General features: G+C 46.3%; 1 protein-coding gene across 11 annotated transcripts in view; it reads left to right on the top strand.

The window, feature by feature from the left end:
- Nucleotides 1-20,076, top strand: part of KTN1 (kinectin 1) — a 74,982-nt gene extending 54,906 nt beyond the window's left edge. For 5 of the 11 annotated variants that reach the window (XM_066998591.1, XM_066998586.1, XM_066998587.1 and 2 more), the window contains 13 exons: nt 863-953; nt 2,996-3,082; nt 4,905-4,994; nt 6,074-6,154; nt 6,590-6,679; nt 6,767-6,859; nt 7,947-8,018; nt 8,524-8,607; nt 8,806-8,889; nt 11,300-11,383; nt 13,281-13,373; nt 18,361-18,484; nt 19,571-20,076. In XM_066998591.1, the coding sequence (XP_066854692.1) occupies nt 863-953; nt 2,996-3,082; nt 4,905-4,994; nt 6,074-6,154; nt 6,590-6,679; nt 6,767-6,859; nt 7,947-8,018; nt 8,524-8,607; nt 8,806-8,889; nt 11,300-11,383; nt 13,281-13,373; nt 18,361-18,484; nt 19,571-19,575 (1,078 nt within the window). In that variant the 3' untranslated portion in view covers nt 19,576-20,076. The remainder of the gene's footprint in view (nt 1-862; nt 954-2,995; nt 3,083-4,904; nt 4,995-6,073; nt 6,155-6,589; nt 6,680-6,766; nt 6,860-7,946; nt 8,019-8,523; nt 8,608-8,805; nt 8,890-11,299; nt 11,384-13,280; nt 13,374-18,360; nt 18,485-19,570) is intronic. The other 6 variants (XM_066998590.1, XM_048066194.2, XM_066998589.1 and 3 more) reach the window with 3 other exon arrangements.
- The last annotated feature ends 1,840 nt before the right edge of the window (nt 20,077-21,916 follow it).

Raw genomic sequence — 21,916 nt, 5'->3', positions numbered from 1 at the left:
CGATAGACTTAGGCAGGAAGTGGCCAGTTAAACAAACAAAAACAAGCAAAAAATCAACTCGTCTTCAATATCTAATAAAAATTGAACATAAAGATTCTGCTCACATTAATAATCTGCAGCTGGAGTCTTCTGCAAGCAGTGCTTGCTGTGTATGTTATGGTCACAAAGTAAGCAAGCCACAATTGATTTTAATTTTAGATGCGTGCCAACTCAGCTATATGTCTGAAGAGTTAAATGTTGGTGTTTCAAGTAAGTGACAAGCTTTTTTGTTAGACCCTCAGCCATGTAGAGGGTTCTTGTTCATATTGTGAGATCATCTGGTAGAAATTTCTTCCAAAGGAAGGTCTTGGGGTAAAAGGATGCTATAACGTCGAGATGAAGTCCATTAAAGCACTATATGGAGGCTAATACCCTGACAGCTTATACTGTGCTACACAAATTGCCACTGTCATGCGTTCTTTGCTGGCTGAATTATTTTTCTTTTAAGTTAAGTGACTTATAAATTGCAGACTAGGTGCTTGAAAAGGAATGCTTTTATTCAGCAGGCAATGCCTGTTTTGTGGCATTGTGTTAGCGTGGGCTGGCTGAGTTATCCTCGTCTAATGTGTTGCCTTTCCATGGCCTTGATAAATGCGTGCAGATGCCTGTTGTAAGCAAACAACAGGTTTACAATGGGCTTTGCTCCGACAGCCCACAGTTCACAGAGCAGTAGGAAGCAAACTGTTACCAAGTGGGGAGAGCAGTTTTTCAAAGAAGGTGTATTGCTAGAAGAGAAGGCAAGTTAGCATATGTGAAAGGGCAGCACTGCTTCACTTGAAGTGTCTGAAATGTCTCCTGACTTGATTCTTTTTTGCCAATTCAGAGTTGCAGGGAAAGAGAAGGAAATCACCAGTCTTCAAAACGAGCTCGCCTGTCAGAGAAATGCTTTTGAGCAACAGAGGAAAAAGAACAATGTAAGAAAACTCTTCCCCCCTTTCCCTTCAGAAAAGAAAACAGCAACCTTCCCCCAAACCTTCACGCACAACACTCCTCTCAATGCCTAGGGTGCTCTGCTAAGGACAAATTTCTGACAATTGTCTGCCATATTGTGTCCTCTGGACACTCCTTGTTTGTCTTGGGAGTGAATAAGCATCCCGTAGCGCTCCAAGTTTTGCCAGCTCTATGGCTTCTTGCTGCAGGATGTGTCCTCCAGCCAGTCCCCTCCCTCTCATCAATTCAGCAAGTTCTCAGCCTTGGATTCAGCCTTGTCAGCCCCGTTCAGAAACGTGTCCTTTCCCAAGGGAAGGAGAGGGGGTTAGGGGAGGGAGGGTGGGAGGATGAAAGGGCTGTGCTCTGCCCGAGTTGTGTTTGTCGTGTGGGTACAGGGGAGGAGGCACTACCTTCAGGGCTCTCAGATCTGCCTCTTCCCACTCCTGGGAGCGGCTAATCCTGCTCTTCTGTGGGAGGCAGAGGACAGTCAGCCTTCCTTTGCAGCAGCCACCAACAGTGCAATATGGGTTGGTGGGTGAAAGTAGAGATGGTATTTTCCACTACAGATCTTTGAAGTACCTCCATGTAATACATTACCTGTGGAGGGCAAGAGAATGGCATCTTTAAATTTGATGGAAGAAAGCTGTTAAAATCCAGGGTTTTAGCTCACTTAGCTCTCTCTCCTTGAGAGCCGATAAAACCCGCTGAATACCACGCAATGTGCCTTATTGCTTAAAAGTGAGACGATACAAGGAACGTACGCAAGGAAAACATTGAGACTGTGTGTTGCTTTTGAGCAAGTAGCATTGCTACTTGCAAAAAAAGAAAGAAAGTAGGGGGAAGGTGTCTGGGTCTTAGAAAAGGGGTGAGCTGGAAAGGTAGAACTTGTGTGCTTCCTACGGGCTCTTTTCCAGAGGAGCTGCAAGGTTGCAGTGCCCTTTGTGGTGCAAGCACAAACCTGGTTACTGACAAGGGCACACCATATTTATAGGTCCCAGCTTGCCACATTGCAATCTTATCCAATTTTGGTTTTTTTTTTAGCCTGTGAAACAGCTCTTAAGACAGGCAGGCAAAACGAGGAAGTGGTTAAGAAAAGCCAGTGTAGGTATGTGCTAGGATTTGGATGCCTCTCAGAAACAGTCCTTCGCTGAAGCAGGTTGCTCTGAGGGTCTGGAGGAAGAGGAGGAAAAAAAAATAAGTCCCAAGCACTGGCACCGTAATCTCTGCCCCACAAGGCCCACCGTCCTTCCTAGAGAAGAGCTGTAAGGCATTTACTTTTTGTGAGAGCTCTCAGCCCTATAACCGTGATGTCTTGTGGAGTACACGTTTGATGACCTTGCCAAGAAAGACGCAGCACGGTGCTGCCTTGCTTCCCTGCCGGCCTGCGGCCTGCTCACTGCTGGTGAAAAAAGCCCAAAGCCTTCCAGGAGGGCACTGGTGAGCGACCCAGGGTGCTCTCTGGGCACAGCTGTGTGGGTAGGTGCTGCGAGCAGAGGCCCTGAGCTTTGTGTTCCTGCAGTCAGGCCTGGCTTAGTAGGTTCGTGCTCAGGCACCAGGAACTGTGCCGTTAGATCCGGCTGCACCGTCAGGGGCATAAATGTGTACACCTCCATGTGTATTCGGGTTCACGCTGGGTTCTGCAACGCGACATGCCTAACACTCTGTTGTGTAATCTGTGGTTTGGTGTCTGTGTTTCTCACTACTTTTGGAAACTTCTCTCTCTCTTCTTACAAGTGCAGTCAAAGTGTGGGGTCACTAGCACGGTAGCTCTGCAGCCCAGTAGCACTGGGATCAATTTTGGTTGTGGGGGCAGGTTGGGGAGAAATTGGCACTTTCTCATTTGAACTCTTTGAACATGACACTTGTTTTTTGCTAGTGTATGTCATCCTACCCAGCAAAATCATCCCGCAGTAACCAGCATTTAAATGCAAATGGTGGAGTGTGATGCAAAATATATCTCTGAAGTAAAAGTGGAAACGGTTTCAATATTGGCTGAACTGAAATCATTCTTTCTAAAAATGATTAGGACCTTCGGGAGAAAAACTGGAAAGCAATGGAGGCATTGGCATCAACTGAAAAATTGCTGCAGGACAAAGTGAACAAGACTGCCAAGGTTGTAATGTTAACTGCTAGAAACGATGCGTTAAGCTAGAAGCAGATCTGCAGCTGTTTTTTTTAATGGAATGGAGGCATTTTAACTTTTACTGCAATTTAAATACAGTCTGTTCTGAGTGATCATTCGTATACTCTCACCTCTGCTTCTCCCTGTCGTCTTCAGGTTTCTTTTATTTTTTTTATCCTTAATTTGTGGGCATGCTGACTTTTGATTTGTTTGCATAATTGTTAGAGCTGTCGTGAATCACTTTGTGAGGAGTTTTAGAATAAAAACCGCTGGTGAGCAACCTGCTTTCATCTGTTGGGCTTTCTCTGTGCTTGAATAAATTTATTGGCCCCATGTAGAATTAGAACTAGATTATTATTTAAAAACCTGGGAACTCCTCAGGAAAACTATGTCACCACAGTTGTGAATTTCCTCCTTGAAACTATTTGAAGCTTGACAGGTCCCGTCAAACCCAATGCTTGAAATGACACGGGGCATGGATTGCTCCGGAAGGAGCTTGCATTTGTTATGAGCCTGACTTTGTGCTAATTGTCACTGTGCAGAATTCACTGTGCATCAAAATAATTTTAGAAACACAAGTCAGGTAGCCAGGAGCAGACGAGCTCTAGTTCGGGGCTGCGCGTCTGTGTTTGGGAGACGTCTCTGCTCTTTGCTCAGCCCTGTGTTCAGGGAGTTTGTGTACCTGCTTTTGCTGTGTGCTAACGCTTGCCTGCTTTCTCTTGCAGTCTGAAGACTTCATTAAGCAGCCATTTGCCACTTACTGGTGGTTTCTAAATTGCTGAAAACTAATGCACCTCGCACAACTTCACAACCTAATGTGTCTCCTGTCCGTTTTTGTCTCTGGATCCCAACCTACTAATGCCACCGATCTCTTGCAGCAGAGGAACTCAGAGCAGTAACACTGGTGTCAAAGGAAAAGAAAATCAAATACTAGCAGTGGGTGTTTGCTGAAAGCTGCCTTTGTGCAGGGGTTAGGTTTTCTGCACTTAAACTCATGCAGGAGCCTGGCTGAGCAGTGGCGTATGGCTAAATAAACCCACCTGCCACAAGCACAGCAAGCAAGTGTCCTGTGGCTGGTCTGCTCTTAATGCTAGATAAATTGCAAAGGAACAAGGGATATGTGGTGCCCCTTGGCTCTGGTTTTTTTCGTTTGCAGAGCAATGACAAAGAAAAGTGGAAGATTTTCACACAGCTCTAATAATTATTTTCCATGTCATCCAACTTGGAGGAGGAGGATGTAAGGGTCTCCCCGTTAAGCACTTAGAAGTAATATTTAGAAGATAGTCTTGCTTTCTTGGCCTGGTTCAAATGTGCGTTAACACAAAGTTTACTTTTGACTTATTAATTCTCCATTTTTTATGTGGTGATGTTAATTTATGGTGATTTGTTCCTCCTAAAATTGTTTTTAAAAGTGTGGGGTCTTTAAATGCTGATTGACCCAACTTGTTTTTGAGGTTGCTCAACCGAAGTGGAAGTGTTGGTGTGATCTGTGGATACAGTCACTCAGCACCGTGTAGTTTGTGTTCTGCTGTGAACAAGTGAATGATGGTGTAAGTGCTCTACGAGCAGGCTAGATTGGAGGAGATCTTAATGAAAAAAGCTTAAAAGCGTGAACAAATGTGAAGGCCAAATTCTGAAGCAATTTGCTGTCAATTTTGGAAGCAATTTACTGGCAATTTTAGAGCCTATAGAGCCTTTCTCAGTTCAAACCGCCTTTCTGGGTTAAACAAGTTTACTGTAGGTGTAGAAGAGGCTGTTGCCTCATCTGTGGAGCATGTTGCCCAGTTTCATGTGAGCTGTTTTCTTGCTTTAGGAGAGGCAGCAGCATCTGGAAGCTGCTGAAGTGGAGACCAGAGAACTACTCCAGAAGCTGTTCCCTAACGTCTCGCTTCCTTCTAACGTGGTAAGAGAAGTCTCTTCATCCCATACAGCTGGGGAGCTGGGGTCCCACTGTGCTGGCAGCCTGCACCACATCCCTGCGGTCTGCTTCTCCCCAAGGGTTTTCCAGTGGGAGGCGAATGCTTTCTGCTGGTGATACCTGTAATTGCCAGCGGAAGAGAGGCAGAGCTTAACAATTTTGAGAAAAGTGCTAGTTTTTCTTTTTTTCCTCCTTTAACCTCGCTAATATCTGTTTCACCTGCCCGTGTTACTGTGTCTCTAGCTGAGATGATAAATTTTCAGGGCAGATAAAGTCTGATGCATGTTTGTTCGCTGTCTGGTGGGATGGGTATCAGTCTTCCTCGCCTGCCGGGCAGATCTTTGCTGGCCCCTCTTTTCCGAGGGGCTGCGCTGCCTTGCTGCCAGCAGATACAATTCAGAAGGCTTTGTTTTGTTCCCAGAGTTCCTTTGAAAGCCCCTGACTTCCAATTTTACGCTCTCAGTGGCTTTCGGTCGTTTGCAAAAAAAGTGCAGTGGGTTTGTGTGGGTTAGACTGTGAATGATGTAAAGCAAGGTTAGAAAATGGGGGTCTGTGTGATTTGTAATGTCTTGAGGCTTTAAATATTCATTTTGTAAAAGTATGCTCAAATGTCCTAAAGTTAGTCTTGTGATGAACTAGAAAGTCCTTTAAAATGACTGTTTCTGTAAGGTTATAAAGCAGTCTTCATAGCGAGGTTTCCAAAATCACATGGCAAGCGTCTGTTGTAATGGTTCAGAGACTTGTGGAAAACGTTTCCTTCAGTGTTGAAATACTTATCATAGAGCCCTGACAATTGCAGGGAAACCTCAGTGACCCAGCTGGATTTTAGTGCTTCCAGGCCCCTGTGAACTCTCTCTCTCGTAACTCTGTGCTCCTGGATTGCTGCCCGTTGACTGTCTGCTGCGTACAGTAATAGCTGAACAACTGCTGTCAGGCTGCTGCTTAGCTCATGGGAACTGGGGGACTGAAACGCTGCTCCGTAAGCCTGCAGCTGGGAGATAAATGTCCTTGAGATAAATTGACTGAGGTTACTTGTAGCTCTAACTGAATGCATTTCCCAACAGAGCCATAGCGAATGGATATGTGGATTTGAAAAGATGGCTAAAGAGTATTTGCGAGGGGCTTCGGGATCTGAAGATGTCAAGGTAAGCACAAGCAGTGGACAATTTCCTTGTGCATGGCATCGCATGTTTTCTGGTACAAATCTCACAAATTATGCACGGGATTGTGAAGTTCAAATTGGTGAACAGGCGATAAGATGGTTGTTTTACAGCTACTTGCATAATGTATGTTGGAGATACATTTGCATTTTTGAAAAGGACCTTGTGGAGTTGTGAAAGCATTAATCAAATTCAAAATGCCTGTTCCCTTTCTCAAGTAACTGGGTTGTTTTTAGGCGATATGGAGTTACAGCAGTAACTTGTGAAAGTTGCGCTTGCTTTGGGCATCCTTGTACAGGCTGGAAAGAAAGCCCTGCCAGTGGGAATGCCATCAGCTTGCTATTTGAAATAAGATAAATAACAGGACTTAAATCTGTCAGCTGAGGTTCAACTCTCCTGGTCCCCTTCCTGCTTTCGCAGGCTATGGAGCAGAAGCTGAAGGAGGCTGAGGAGATGCACATACTGTTGCAGCTGGAGTGTGAGAAATACAAATCAGTTCTGGCAGAGACGGTAAGCAGAATGCCTGGTCACCTGTGCCTTGTGATGTTGTAAGCTGCCTTTATTCTGCTGTAAGCTTTCAAACCACCCTCTTTTTAGGAGGGGATTTTACAAAGGCTACAGAGGAGTGTGGAAGAGGAAGAAAGCAAATGGAAGATAAAAGTTGAAGAATCACAGAAGGAACTTAAACAGGTATTTCTGAAGATCTGCTTTTTTCAGTAGCCAGGCAGTTTGTGCTTGAAGTAGCAGAAGGTGTTTGAGAGCCACAAAGGCTGGTGTAGAACAGTGCTGGCTGCCTGGTTTGATGTGTGCATGACCAGCGGATGAAAAAGGTGAAGTCTGCAACCAATATAATGGGAACTATTCCTCCTTATAGCAGAAGAATTTTTCTGCCGCAATACTTTGTTTCATGCTAAGAGTGCCCATTAACGTGCCCTGGAATATAATTTTCTCATCCTGGCAGCTCAAATTGTATTTCTGTTAGGCATCTGTTTTTTTTCAAGTCTATTTGTGAACAGATACAGATACCTTGTATTAAGGTTTAAGTATCGTATAATCATAACCATTTTTTTGAAGCTGTTAAAATAGCACTTAATCCATTATGGTCAACTAATTACACTTGAAATTGCTTGCAAAGCTTTCCTTTTTAGGAGGGCTCTGTTGCTAGCACAAGTAACAAGAAAAAAGACTTATGTTTCTTTCCTCATCTGGAGTTAAAGTAGGTCAAACTGCTTTTCTGAAAAAAATTGTTTCTAAAGTACTCCTGCTTAGCAAATTTGATTGCTGGGGTATGAGCCTGAAGCGAACATACAGATGATTTATAAACCTCTTGTTCGAGGGTCTTATAAAAGTCTGTCAGCTCGTGAACTATAGATGTGCTACCATCTGCTGTACTTGCACAGTCTGTAATAAGGCGAAATATGCTGGGTTTAGCTACGTGTAGTTCACGAATGGAGATTGCCTTCCCTGTTAAGTGACTAGGAAATATATTTCCTACCATGACTAAAGGACAGCTGGCTTTTAGTCCTTATATTCCAAATCTTTTGGGCATCTAGGCTCTAAATATATGTCAGAGAACTTCTCATGTTGGGACAAAGTAGGAAAAGCGTTATAATGGAGACTGGGTGTGTTAAATTATTTGAGTGAGCATCTTATTTTATTCGGTCACTGATTTTCATCATCCCTAATATTTTTGAATCCTAGAAGCAAGCCTGTGTATATATGGAGAGTTTGTTTTATACCAACTAAATGATGTCTTTATCTTTCTTGAAAACTGCAGATGCGCTCTTCGGTCGTTTCTTTGGAGCACGAGGTAGAGAGGTTAAGAGAAGAAATCAAAGAAGTCGAAACTGTACGTGCAGGTGTTTTTCTCTTTGAAGGTTTTTGTTATTCAAAACGTGATTTAATCTTATGCTGTGAATCTGCACTTACTGGGCCTTCTCTCCTGCAAGTAGCGTAGCCTGTGTTGTAGTTTAAGCTGAACCTTTTGGCCACTGTTTTTAAGAAGCATAGATGCAGAGTACTGGAAATTATCCTGATTTTACTTCAGTACTCGTCCATTGGATTGTTGAGTTTCTGGAAAGTGGGGCCCTTTCTTTGGGAGGAGACCAAGCAGTTTACCAACAAGCAGATAGATATATCAAATCTGGGGCTTGGTCCTTTTTTATGATTTTTTTATTTTTATCTTTTTGAAGTCTAACAGTTTAAATCTGTGTTGTGCAGTCACCAGATTTGAAGAGTTCTCTAAATGTCATCTAGTATCTGATAGAAATTTATAGCTAATAATAAATAAAGAAAATGCTACTGCAAGGAAGACATTTAAAACGTCTGTTTTAACTCTGTTTTTCTGTTTCTAGCTTAAAAAAGAGAGAGAACATTTGGAAAGTGAACTAGAAAAGGCAGAAATAGAGCGATCTACTTATGTTTCAGAAGTCAGAGAGGTAAACATAATTGACCAAACTGTCCTTTTTCTTTTGTTTGGTTACCAGTTGGCTGGCAAACTAATCTAATGCTTAGCCCCCGCGGCTGAGGAGTTTATATGCTTGTGACCTTAGGGTAGAGCAACACACTAATAACTGAGCAGAAGAAAAGTGGGCATCCTAAGGAGACAAATCCTAAAACTCTAAACTTCATTTCAGCTCAAAGATCTGTTGACTGAGTTGCAGAAAAAACTTGATGATTCATATTCTGAAGCAGTAAGACAGAATGAAGAGTTAAATTTGGTAAGAAGCTTGTTCTCCGCTGGGCAAAAACTAGACTCCCAGCATACTTACGAAGCGGAGACTTTATTCCAAATCCTGTCTGTTCTGCTAACCTCTTCAGCTTGATATTTTTGTCCATTGCAATCATTTATGTAGTCTGACTTTTACAATTTGTCTCTTTCTCTGCTCCTAACAATAGCATGTCTGGTTCTTAAGACTTTGGAAAAAGTCTTTAGGACTTTCATACCTGAAACTTCTTGAGAATCAACAGTGTAGGCGTAAGGAACTGCAAATATAATGCCCTCGGAGCAGCGAAAGTTGTGCTCTCATCAGTTGAATTTGAGGATTATTCTCTGGTTGTTCTTTCCAAAGCTTTTGAGGATGCACTTGTGATAACCGTGCTCTGACTATGCAGAGGCTTTTCCATCCTTCTCTGTACATACAGAAATTGGTCCAAAACAATGTTAGATTAATTCAGAGTACCCAGCCATTCGGCAGCTGGCATTCTGCTGTGGCTGAATAGCTGTTCTGGCTTGTGGCATACACCACGTGAGCGCGCTTGGCTAGAAATGCTATCCAGCCAATAATGCTCGTGGTACAGGTTTTCTCAAGAAGCAGTTGGATTAACTGAGGCCAGACCTATAGGCCCCCAAAATGCATGGTTTTCCAATTTGAGTCTTTTTCACTTCTCATTTGCTTCAGTGGCTTTTTTTCAAGGCTGCAGCAGTCAAGTCCTTCCTCTGCTTGTGCTTGAACAGTGCTTTCATTGTGCTTTTGAGCCGGAATCAGAGAAGGTTGTTTGTCACTGTGTCTTTGGGTTTTAGGGTAGTTGATGGGATAACTTGTCACCGCAGGCTGAGGTGCTGATCTCACCAGGGTACTGCCACTAATGTAACTGGGTTAAAATAGTTGATTTAAAAAAAATCAACAAAAAAAAAAACAACAACAACAAAAAAACAAACCTAACACAATCTTCTTAAGTTTAATCGTATGCTTGGCAAGTCTAGTACAGCACTGATTAGCATCCTGCCTCAGCAACCAAAGCCTCTCGTTTTGAAAGCAAGGGAAATGGGAATTGAATGCATATCTTAAAGTTAATCAGTAAACGCCAACCTCTCGAATATAAGAGGCAACAATCTATTATGCCTGTAACAACAAAAGCTTAAAGCTGAGCTCCCTGGTAGGGCAGCTTGACTCTGCAATCTGATGCTGCTGTGCTGGCTGGAGAGTGAGGAGGTGGCAAACGAGTACCTCTGTGCAAATGGCTCAGGAATGCTGTCCAGTGTATGAGGCTTTTTTTTTTTTAAGTAGGCAGGAGGCTGAGAGATAGAAATTTGGGAAACATATTTTGAAATCCCATCTAATTTATGAAGTGAGCAAGGAGAGAGAAACAGATGCTGCAGAGGAGCTCAACAGTGCTTCTCCAAAGTGCAGAAAAACAGCATCCGTTAGTACAGGTGCTCCAGAAGGGGAAACCTTCCGTGCATGAGACAAATGTAATGCAGAGGTTGGGAACTAGTGAGAATTCGGTACTCTGAGTAGCCTATTGTTCACTTCTTTAATCCCCTGCTGGCTCCCAAGAAGATTGACAGCAGGAATAGTGAACATTAGCACAGTGCACTTCAGAGTCACAAATCCAACAGAATTGGCACTCAAGCTTCTTGTTAGTGTTCCTATTTGAGGCTCACGCCTTAAGTGCTGTGGCTCATTCTGTGTGCTGTGGTGAAGAGCAATCGAAATATTCTTTTAAAAAAATGTTTATATCCTTTCTTTGGAAAGCCGTATTTTAAGGGCAGCCAGTAGAAAGTATTCGTCCCACTTGACTGAAATAGTTTCACTTCTTGGGCTGAATCTAAACACGATCGACAACTTAATATACCCCTGTCAGTGATGCATTCCTTGATGTGACATTAGCAGACTGGTTAAGTCAACAGAGTTGTAACAAGTAGTGCTTTATTAAGATGACAAGCAGAAGGGCGTTTGTTGTTGTTTTTAATTTATTTGGCAGTCAGGTGACTGTTTAGCTTGAATTAGGAAGATGACAGTCTACGTTTTGGCATATTTACCAAGAATTAAGTTGAAGTCTTGACTGACTTGTGATAGGAGTGCTTGGAGAGGCTTACATACACTCAGTATTGCTAATAGTTTTACTGGCAACGTAGCCTCAAAGTTGAGACGAGTTGTAATCAAGCTGATTCCAACCATGTCTTTTCTTCTGTAGTTTCCATTCTTTACATTTGTCTTTACAGATGGAATCTCTCTTCCTTGACTGTCCTTGTAAACCTCATCATATATGTTGACTAATCCAGTATGTGCAATAATTTTTAGTAATCTCACTCCCTTTGCAGTCCGTGTGCACTGGGTTCATCCAAGGGAGACGAATTAAATTTGCGTGTGTGTAAAACTGATTTTCTTTGTTACTATTTTGCAGCTGAAAACACAGTTAAGTGAAACACTATCAAAACTCAAAGTTGATCAAAATGAGAGGCAGAAGGTGGCTGGTGACCTGCCAAAGGTAAGAGATCCTTAACAGTTGTGCATTTTAAACGTTACTCAAGTCATCAGGATCTGTAGTTTTAAAATGCTGGGAAATGCAGTGGCTCGAGCTGCCTGGTGGGGTGTTCCACTGCACTCGTTGGTTCCCCAGGTAGCTGAGGCTGTGGGTATGAGACCTTTTGCAAGATACCTGTGTATCATTTAAATGATAAAAATGCAACAAACAGCTTTGTTTCACTACCCTTCTTGAAAATGCCTCTCGTCCATGATAATTTTATGCCAGCAGGAACAAGCGGTGATTTGGGGCTGACAATTCTTTAAAGAAACCCAGCCTAATAAACATCCCATCCCACAGCCTTCCACCCACATCGCAGCCTGAAGCTTTTAAATCTGGACTGGAACGGCAGTGGTTACAAGTAGGCTAACGAACCACCTGCCCATTTGCACATGGTTACCAACTGGCTATAGCCCAGGAGATGGCAGATCGTTAACGTTAGCTCTAAGGAAGCTTCATGGGACAAGCACATGGGGTTACCTCTGCTTTTCCTCAACAGCTGCTCTTGCAAGATGGATTGGAGTGGGAAATCTTTCAGCATGTGAGGTTTCAGTGCTGTCACCCCAGAAATGGGCCTCTTGTGGGAGAATTGATATACAGAGACAAGAATAGTCTGCAGAGAAGCTGAGGTCTGGCTCCAGCAGAGAAGCTGAGGTCTGGCTCCAGCCTCTACCACACCTTGTTCCTTCAGTGAGGCTGCTTTCTCAGCCACAAGTATAACATGAAACTGGGAAGGAATCCACAAGCTTTAAATGAAGGTTGCAAGTGCTTTGGGGTTAACAGCAACTCTTGTAGGAATCTTCTACAGCTCTCCTGTCTCTTGGGTTACCCAAAGACCTGTCAGCAGTGGGCCAGTGGGATGGTTGGCGGGATCGGTGGTGTTCTTGGTGCCCTGGCAATGTCTGCTCATGCAAGCTGGGCTGTTGTCACGGGGCAGCTTGAAGAATGGCTAGTGGGACATTAAACATCTCTGTGCCATCTCCTGGTATTTGGAGATGAGAAGAGGGTGAGAAGCAGAGGATGGAGGAGAGTTTCTCCTTAAAGGTGAGAATAAGGGCCTGGAAAGAGGAGAGCACTTGGCTTGTGGTGGGAAGCAGAGGAAGAAGGCAAAACAAGGTTTGCTCTGACCAAACTGTCAAGCTAGGGGGGGATCTCTCACACAGTGCTTTGAGACCCGATTCCACAAGACTAGTTTGTGTTTGTCAGAAACAACGGCTGGATGAGCAGCTGTGTAGCTCAGCAAGGGAAGAGGACAGAAAGGGAGGGCAGAGCAGATGCACAGCAAGGAAATGGGGCTGGGTTCTTGCAGGACTGGAGAGGGAGAGCTGTTGCTGGGATAGGAGGCAGGCTGTCTAATAGGACAGGGACAGATGATCACAAGCTCTGCAGGAAGTGAAGACAAAGGAGATCTGCTGTGATAGTATTCAAAACCACTTTGCTCAGGACAGTTATGCTGGATGCTGATGTATGAAGTGAGCAGTGCTCATGTTCCTGGTTCAGGGTGTACTCTGTAAATGAAGATCTGCAATCCGGCTTTTAGAGACCTGCCTGTGCTGCTGCTCTCACGTGAAAAAATTTGTGCAATTTTTTACCTAATAACTTGACACGAGACTATTAGAGCTTCCCCGTAGAATTGCTTTAAAATGCAGGCAGGCTGACGCTCAGCGTACTGATTGTAAGGAGACATGTCAATCTTGGCAAATGTGTTGGTCCCCTGAGCAAATTTGGCATAAAACTCATTTCCTACTGAACAATGATTTCCTGTCTCCAGTACTGCTCCTAGAGGGATGGGGGTTCACTTCTCAGCCTTTGCTAATTGTTGTCTCACTTGTTCTTTTTTTTTTTTCTCCCCACCCTACAGGCCCAGGAGTCCTTGGCATCTCTTGAGAGAGAAATTGGCAAAGTGGTTGGGGATGCCAATGTTATTGAAAACAGCGACGTTCGCACAGACTCGGTGAGTGTTTCTCTTGAGACCGTACTCAGGGGCAGCACAAATCTCGTGTTAAGGGTGAACTTTGGGAAGTTATGTCTTGGTTAGAAACGTGCTGCTGGTGGGAACGTTGAGGCTTGATGAAGTTTCCTGTCCTGAAGCTTGTTGGGGTAGCATCCTGGAGCTGTGTCCCAGGGATGCCGACCTCTTTCTAAGCTCTGGGAGTTTTGCTGTCATCTGGATTGCGACTTCCTTCCATGGCTCAAATTTGCAAGGAGGAGGGGGGGAGATTCTGGACATGAGATCTGCACTGCCGAGACTTCTTGGTTTGGTTTGGGCAAAAGTGGGAAGAGTTCAGGGAAGACGCCCAAACTCCTTCCTTCGAGAAAGGAGGCTAAAAATAAATCTGATTACTAACTAAGCTTAAAATATTATCTGTTGGGTTGATGTGTGTAATGCCAAAGAAAAGAGGCAGTCTAGAGTGCCACGGGAATGTCTCTTGCCAGAATGATGACCCTCCTGGTCTTCTGCAGCTGTGGACAGGAGCCTGCCGTTAGCCACGGGTAGGTGACCAAATGCAACTCAGCAGGTCCTGGCTTCTGGGAATTTGTGCTGACCTTGCTGTGGTCCTGCAGCAAGATCTCACTAGTCCGAGCATCAGTAAGCAACTCAAGCACTGCTTCGTGCTGTCCATTGGTGACTCTCCCTCTCCGAAGGTGTTTTTAGATCCTTCGGTAAAGGGGTTTTAGAGGGTCTGGAACTGGGGGGACTCTTTCTAGGGTGGTTTCTTCCTCATGCTGGTGCGTCACCACCTGTCCCCGAGGGTTACTGCTTGCATGGACAATTACCGAACAGCTTCTATAGCTAGCACTCCCAGAGTACTGGCCCTAAAAAGATGCCACCTGTACAAGCGGCTGAATCCTGGCTTCGTAGTGGGGCTTCCCCGTCTCTGGAAACAAGAGCTTTCATGTCAGCTTCAAAACAGCTTCAGAACAGCTTTGCAGAAGGCAGCTGGGAAGGCTAAAGCAGATGTCTTCCCAGCACATTTTGCACAGCTAAGTGGTGTCGATGGAACTCATTACCCGCTTCCTTCTGATGGATCGAGTGGAAGGAAACGCTGTCATTTGAGGGGGAGACGAGTGCTTGGTGGTAGGACAAATAATTTATATCGACTGCTTTAGCCACTGAAAATAAGTATTTTCATCAGCTGGAAGAGGAAGCCAGGAGTCCTCTAAGGAGTGCTGTAGAAAAGCCTCTGCCTTTGTAGTCGTTAGCAGAAATGAAATGTCTTTCCCAGAGTGATCAGTCATGGATGCTGATCGACCTCTGTGTTGTGGGCTGACCACATCAGAGCCAGAGTTGCAGCTGGGCTTGCGAAACCACTCATGTCCCAGCCCTGTGAGCTGGTTTCCTGGAAGGGATGGTAGGTGTTTGTGGCCAGCAGAAGGCCGGACGGTGCCAGTTGGGTGCTCTGGGTCTGTCTGCAGCAGGATGGAGAGGAAAAGCCCTCCTCACATCAGGGGAAAACTGTTTGCCCTCTGCTCTGCCTTCCTGGTGGCCTGCCTTTGGGATTGATGCTACGGATTGACCGAGTTGCTAAAAAGGCAGGTGCAAGGTTTGGGGCAGGGTAATAATACAAGCCAACCATGAGGGAAATCCCTTGTCCTGCCCGTTCCCCGTCTTCACGGAGCTCTCCCAGCTCAGCGCAGCCTCTTCGGATGTGCGCCCACCGTAAACGAGCAGCGAGCACATCTCAGAGCTCCTCAAACACCCCTGGGCTGTCCCCCAACAACTGACACAGCTGGAAATCAACCACCAGGAGCGTGGTGTTACAGCCATCAGCCACGGCGTTTCACGGCTGGGGGTGCTGGCAGACCCTCGGCTAGGTGCTGTTAGATGTGCCTCGCTGTGGCTGGAGCTCGTTAGTTCTGGTTTTAATCCCTTTAGCCTTGCACAACCCCTCTGGTTCATGTATTGCTCCCCTATAGCAGCGTGGGAGCCCTATCCAGGCTTCCCCCAGAATATCTATTGCTTTATTCTGGGAAATGTGGAAAAAACAGTCCTAATAAACCTGTAATTAAGCCTTCATTAGTAGAAATGTTAATTGTCTGAACAGGTAGCCATTGGCAGAGGCTGAAATTAGAACATTATCTCCTCCTCTAAACCCTTTTTGCTGCTTTTTTTTTAAAAAAAAAAAAGCTGTCTCCCCGGAAGCCTAAAAACCTAGCTTAAAATAGCTCGCCGATTAAAAAAGAAAGTCTTCCAGCCACTTCCACCTAGCAACAGCGCCTCTTTTTTTTTTTCCTGAAGGACCTGAAAACACATGCTCGCAAACGAGCATATTAGTTCCTTCTGGGGACTAGACCCAACCCACAAAATTCAGAAACGATGCTTGCGTAAACCCTCAGACGTTCGGTGTTTTCTTCAGATTCCTTTTCTTTCCATTTAAAAATAGACCATTTGGGTTTTCTAATCAGCTTCCTTGTCACTTGTGGGACTGGATGATGACTAAAGGCTGCCTTTTAGTGTGCTCTAAGGAAGTCGTTTATATTCAGCAGCTTTCTTCGGCAGTAAACTTACGTGGAGGATTATATGCCATCTAACGTGCTTTCTTCCCCAAATCTGTGTGAAACGCTCAGTCCTCAGAAACGGGAGATGCCGTACATGGAAAGCACGGCGGGGCTGAATCTGTCAGCTCGACGCCTGGCAGAAGGGACATGGGAATTGAGGAGAAACCCAGGAGATCTTCCAGACCCCAGGAGATCCTCCAGACCTCTGCTTATCCAGGAGATTTGAGGGGGAGCGTGTGTAAACATCAGGCAGCTTAACCAGAGAGGGCAAATGTTGCTTCAGCACCGGCCCCGTAACGCAGCCTCACAGCCCCGGGTTAACAGAAGCTGCCGTGTGTGCGCGTTTGGCCCAAATCCATCGATTGCTGGTCAGGATTGGGTCCCGGGAGGGCTGGGGACGTGCCTGTAATTCACGAGTAAACACCGACCGGTATTAGCGAAGCCACAAAATAAGAGGGGAGGAGGAGGAAGGAGCGAGGAGAGGAGGGCTGAGGGTGAACGGAAAGGCTCCTTCATCGCTTCTGCTCGCGCTGGTTCCAGCGCTAACGCGCACACGCTCCTGTACCCAGCACCATCGGTCAGTGCCGCGACTCAGTCATTTGCTGGGATGCTAATTGTGTTTGCTTGTCCGCTTTCATCAACCTTAGGAGACTGCTAAGTGAATTCTCAGCCTCGACAGCCCTGATTTCCTACCTTAATAAGGGTGAACTGGGTAAAGCTACTCTGATACAGACTCCCAACGATTTTTAGAGCAGAAGAATGTTTGCCAGTTGCACGCGAGTGGGAGCTTTTGCGATACATCGCTTTGTTCTCCTGCCTGAGCCCGCAGTGGTCTCCGTAACGGGGCAGGTGCTTGGCTTTGATTTACTGCCCTGTGCCTCGCAGCGGCTCCAGCCGTGCTCCCAGCCAAGTGGGAGCTGGGGAAGTGGCCCTCCCTGAGCTCCCTCTAATTTCACTTACACCCCAAGGAGAGATTCGCAGCAGCGTTCTGCATCGGTCTCGTTCCGGCAGGCTGCTCTCAGCTGGCGCGGAGCGCTGGCGAAAACGTCTGTGCTCACACCGAGAGCCTGGGCGCTTCCGCGTCGCTGGCGCCGAGGCAGATCTGCTGATTTTTAGCTGGCGGATTGCGAAGGGAAGCTCTCCTGCAGGTACATCTGCACGTCCGCCCTCGGAGCGGTAATGCGTGGTTCGAACGGGGAGCTCTTTGTGCGGCTCTGGAGGAGGTAATCAATGAGGGTAATAAAGCGGGGATTAGATCAGCGTTAGCGCAGCAAGACCGGCTTTGAGGAGAAGGGCAGGCGAGAAGGGAAGAGTCTGTTTAGAGTTGTAGTACTTCCCTATTAATATTAAACCCCTGAACTCCTTGTTAAAAGGAAAAAAAAAGCAAGCTTGGTGTCTTCATTTCCAGTCTTCTAGCTCTGGCTAGCCTGTTTTTTTGTTTCTCCATGTTGACTGGTGCATGGCCGGCTCTGCCAAGTCCTTATCCGAGCCCGGGTGCCCCTGGCGAGCAGGAATCTGCTGGGGGCTCGGAGCAGAGCAGGAACCCCTGGGAGGGCAGGGGGCAGAGCCCGCGTCCGAGGTGCTGAGCCTGAACGGGAGCGCTGGTGCTGCGGTGTGGGCAGGGGAAGGTGCGGCTCTCCAGCCACCTCCTGCAGGTGGATTTGTCAGGGCTCACAGCTGGAGCTGCCTTGTGCTCGGTTATTTTGTCCTCCTAAGGACAGGATCCCACAGAGGGCAGTAGACCTACAGATGAAAGGCTGCAGGGGCTCGTTCGGCTTCCAGCTCCTTGAAAAGGGCACGGGACAAAAAAAAAAAGAAAATGCAGGGACGCCAGCCAGCCGTGTCTCCTGCTGACTTCAGCCAGTGATACACGCGTGTATGATGTGCCAGCCTGCTGAAATAATCACTGTCCACCTCTCCCCCGAGCTGCCTGCCTGCTTCCACCTGGTTCCCCATCCAGATTGAGCCTTTGGTGGTCTTTAGTGGTCCCACAGCCACGTTGGTACAGCTGTGGGCTCAAACCATCCTCCCCATGGGGCTGCCGCCGTGCTCAGCTACCTGCCTAATAACCCACGTGCTCTCCTCAGCCTGCGTTTGGAGCAAGGCTCGTGGGGACGCGTGGTGGTTACTTGGCAGGACGTTGAGGCTGGATGAGCTGTGGTTAGGAGCACAATTCCTGGAAGCAGTGAGTCAATGCAATCCTAGGCAGGGCGAGAGCCGGGGATCAGCGATGCTCTTACCGGTGTACAGGTAATTCCTTGGAACGGGAAATGGCTTCTTGCCTTTGAACAATGTTCTCTTTAAATGTGGCCGTAACCCTCTGACTTACAAGAATTGTTCCCATCTGTGCAAGGAGTTGTAATTTTATATGGAGGAGCTAATTCTAGACTTTCTTGGTAATTAGATTGTAAATGAGTTTTTAATGATTTTTCTTCTTCCAGGAATTGACTGATAAAAGACTAAATGTGGCGGTGAATCTTAACCAGGATGTAGGTCATCTCAAGAAGCTGCTCGTGTCAGTAAGCCAAATGCTGTCAAAGGGACGGGAACACTACCAGCTAGTAGGTAGGTGCGGCTGGTGCCCAGGGAGGGCGCTGGTCCGTGATGGCTTTGTCCAGGTTTAACGAGCCAGGCGTTAAAACCTGAAACTGCCTACGTGCACTGCATCCAAAGCTGCTGCTACACACCAGATTTATCCCTCTTTGGATCCAGACCTCATTTAGGTGGGACTAATCTCACACTCCGTGTCCCTTTCTGGACGTGTAACTAACTCCTAATCCCTCGCTTTTCACTGCTCACCACCCTCACTCAGCAGGCTTCCCAAAGTGTTTTCCCCTACAAAACACAACGCCCGTGCCTTGTTTCCTTCTTCCCAGTTACACGAGCAAAGTGTCTGTGCTTCCATGCTCTGATTGCTTTGGGAGGAAGGATATCAAGTAACCCCACTGGGCTCCACTGAGTTAGCAGCAGTGGCTTGCTGTGGTCACGGCGATAATGAGTATCTAAAGCAGCAGCCTGGCACGAACTCTTGATCCAATTACAGGCACACGAACGAGGCTTTTATTTTAATATACAGCCAGCTTTGAAACCTGGGCCGTTGTGGTTGACCTGCATCATGCCGGTAGACTTCTGAAATGACCCCAGGTTAGCTCAGGGGAGGATAAAATTGAACTTCCTCAGGAATCTGTGAGCGAGCCCTGCGAGGAAGCCGCTCTGAAGGCGGGTTGTGAGCTACTCAACGTGGGAAGCAGCGAAGTCTTGGCAGTGAGCGTGCAAGACATGTCAGAACTCCCTCTTAAACTCCTGAGGATGGTGGCTTGCTTTTTTTTCCTAACTTAAGGATTTTTTTTTTCTGCTCCTGCCTTTGTAATACAGTGTGGGCAGCCAGTACCAGGGTGTTCACGGTGGGTGAGGCTGGTCTTGTAGGACTGTCTCGGGGTTGTGGGAGGCAGGCGCTGCCTGCGCCTTGGCTTCTGTGGGGCTGCTTTTGTTCAGCCTCCCGTCAGCGCAGCCTCCGCTGGGTCTCGTCGCTGACCAACGCTAACGAAGCTGCGGGCGTGAGCTGCTGAACTGCTGGCTGGGTGCAGACTTGCTTGAGTGCTCCCTCCGGAAAGTGCTGGGCTCACGTGGTGTTCTGTCTTTCTTTTGCAGAGTGAAGTCACGGGGGAATCGCTAATTTGAGGATAGCAGAAGGCATTGTATTATATTTTGCCAAATTAAAGCCTTATTTATGTTTTCACCCTTTCTACTTCGTCAGAAACACTGAACAGAGTTTTGTCTTTTCTAATCCTTGTTAGACTACTGATTTAAAGAAAAAACCCAACTCTGTAGACACCTCCAGAGTTTAGTTTTATAATAAAAAGAAAACCTCTTTGGATAATTTGACCGTTACATTCCTGGAGAGACAGCAAACACGTAATCTTTTATCTTATTTTGCTCAATAAAACTTGTTCAGAAAACTCCAACACGGTAAAGTCACCAATGGGCTATAACATTTTAATACTGATGTTGTACACTGTTTTACTTAAATACATTTTTGGGATTAGTTGCCTCTGACTTCAACCTCAAGTAAACACTCCTCTTTTTTTTTTTTTTTGGTTGCTAATGTAATCAGTTTTTGTAATGGTGTCAGCAAATAAAGGGATGCTATTATTCGAGGTGTTTGTGTTCTTTTCATTGAGCTTGGAGGAAGCCTTCGGTTCTGCGTGAGGTTCTTAAATAAGCAAAATGAGATGTTCGCGCTGAGTTTTGGATAACACTCGAGGATGTGATTGTCTGAGGGAAGGCAACAAAACAGTTGGGGGGGCCAAAGTGAATTAATTGTAGAGGTAGAATGGTTCAAGCTGCTCACCCTGAGCTTTTCATGCTCTTGCTTTTGTGGTTTTGTTGTTCATGTTTTGTTCTTTTGGCACACAGCCCCCTTGACCAGACAGAAGGCTGAGAAGTTTCATCCTGACAAGGACTCGGTGGTTTCCTGGATGATGCAAGTCCTGTTGAGAGCTAAGAAACAGCTCAGAAGAGGGACAGAAAACTCTAAAACATGGCTTTGTACAAAAAACATGTACAAAAGCTACCTTTCTCTGACTGCAGCTGAAACTTAAGTGAACAGTCAGTTCCTTAGAGATGTCATTTCACTGAGTAAAACACAAAGGCCTTTAGCTGAACTGTTTCATGGGTGCTTTGAAGCAGTAAAAGCGTTTCTTGTGCCAGGGTCATCCCTTACAACTGCATCTAAGGAAAGCCAAAGACCTGCAGGGGCTCCACAGTTGCCCAAGGTATGGTCAGGTGCTGGTCCTTCAGCAGGCATCGGGGTGCCTGTTTTGTTGGTAAGCAGCAGCTTAATGGATCCATACAGATTTAATCTGAACCTACTTCTGGATGTATTCAAGAAGTGTCAGTGAGGTTATTTTGAGCTGGGGGTGTTGTGGTGCTTTGTTTTCTGGCTTTGCCTAGCCAGAATCCCCATGAGCACCCCAGCTAGAAAGTTCCTCCTCTTTAAAGCAGTTTCACGTGGTAAAACAAGTCACAAAGAGGCAGATGCTGGTTGGAGTGTCCGTGCAGGACAGCAGACCTGCATTTTGTGGCACTGAGGAGCTGGGAAATGCACCCACTCTGTGCTTCTCAGGGCAGTGCTGGCCTGGGGGCTGTGGTACAAATCCTTCCAGGGCAAGGAAGGAATCGGAGGGGGCCTCTCCATCATGGAGCAATTGATTTGTGGCCTTGGTTATCCTCCTGGCTGTCCTGTTTGCTTTCTAGCATGCATTGGGATGGAAATCTGGGTTAGATGCTCTCCTTTGGCTGGTCTGGGTCTTGGTCTGCGTCTTGGCTTTCTTTGCTCCTCTCCTTGTGGAGAAGAGCAGTGGGCAGCAGGTAGACTTCACAAGGAGCTGTTTCCCATTGTCCTTGGGTTCACCAGATACCAGTTCACCCAATATTTATGGGTAACTGGTCAAAGGGTGTTCATGGCCTTCCTGCCTGTCTCGTTGTGTGCATTACTGGTTGGAGAGCGTGTGGGTGGGCACCGGCGCATTTCTTCCATCATGGTCTTCCCCGTATTCGGGTCAGGGCAGTTGCTTTGCAAGAGCCTGTTGGATGTGAAAAAACTGATGGTAAGTGAGAAACAGGTTGCACAGATAGCAAATGGAGCAGGGTTGATTTGCGTGCATCTGTCAGGAGACAGCCTGCTCCTTCCAGCTGCTGAGCCACAAATTCAGAGCATGTTGAGGAGCCTGGTCCTCCTCCCTCTCCCACAGCTTGGCTGGAGCTTGGCACAGGCAACATCCCACTGAAAATGGGTCTCCAGGTGAAGTGTGAGCTCCTCTTTCTCAAAGAGCTTGTTTTGCAGATGCTTAAGGTGCCTCAGCTAAGGAAGAAATGATCCTGGAAGTGACGGTGGTGCCTGGAGGGCCTCTGGATGCAGCATTTGAAGGAGCGAAGGTGATGCACTGGTGGAAATGGAAACCTGGTGGTGTTTCCAGGTCCTCAGTTCTGTTGGGT

This window comes from Anser cygnoides, chromosome 5 (genome assembly GCF_040182565.1).
Source record: "Anser cygnoides isolate HZ-2024a breed goose chromosome 5, Taihu_goose_T2T_genome, whole genome shotgun sequence".
Lineage (NCBI taxonomy): Eukaryota > Metazoa > Chordata > Aves > Anseriformes > Anatidae > Anser > Anser cygnoides.
Note: the sequence above shows the minus strand (reverse complement) of the source record. Positions and strands in the feature narration are given on the sequence as shown.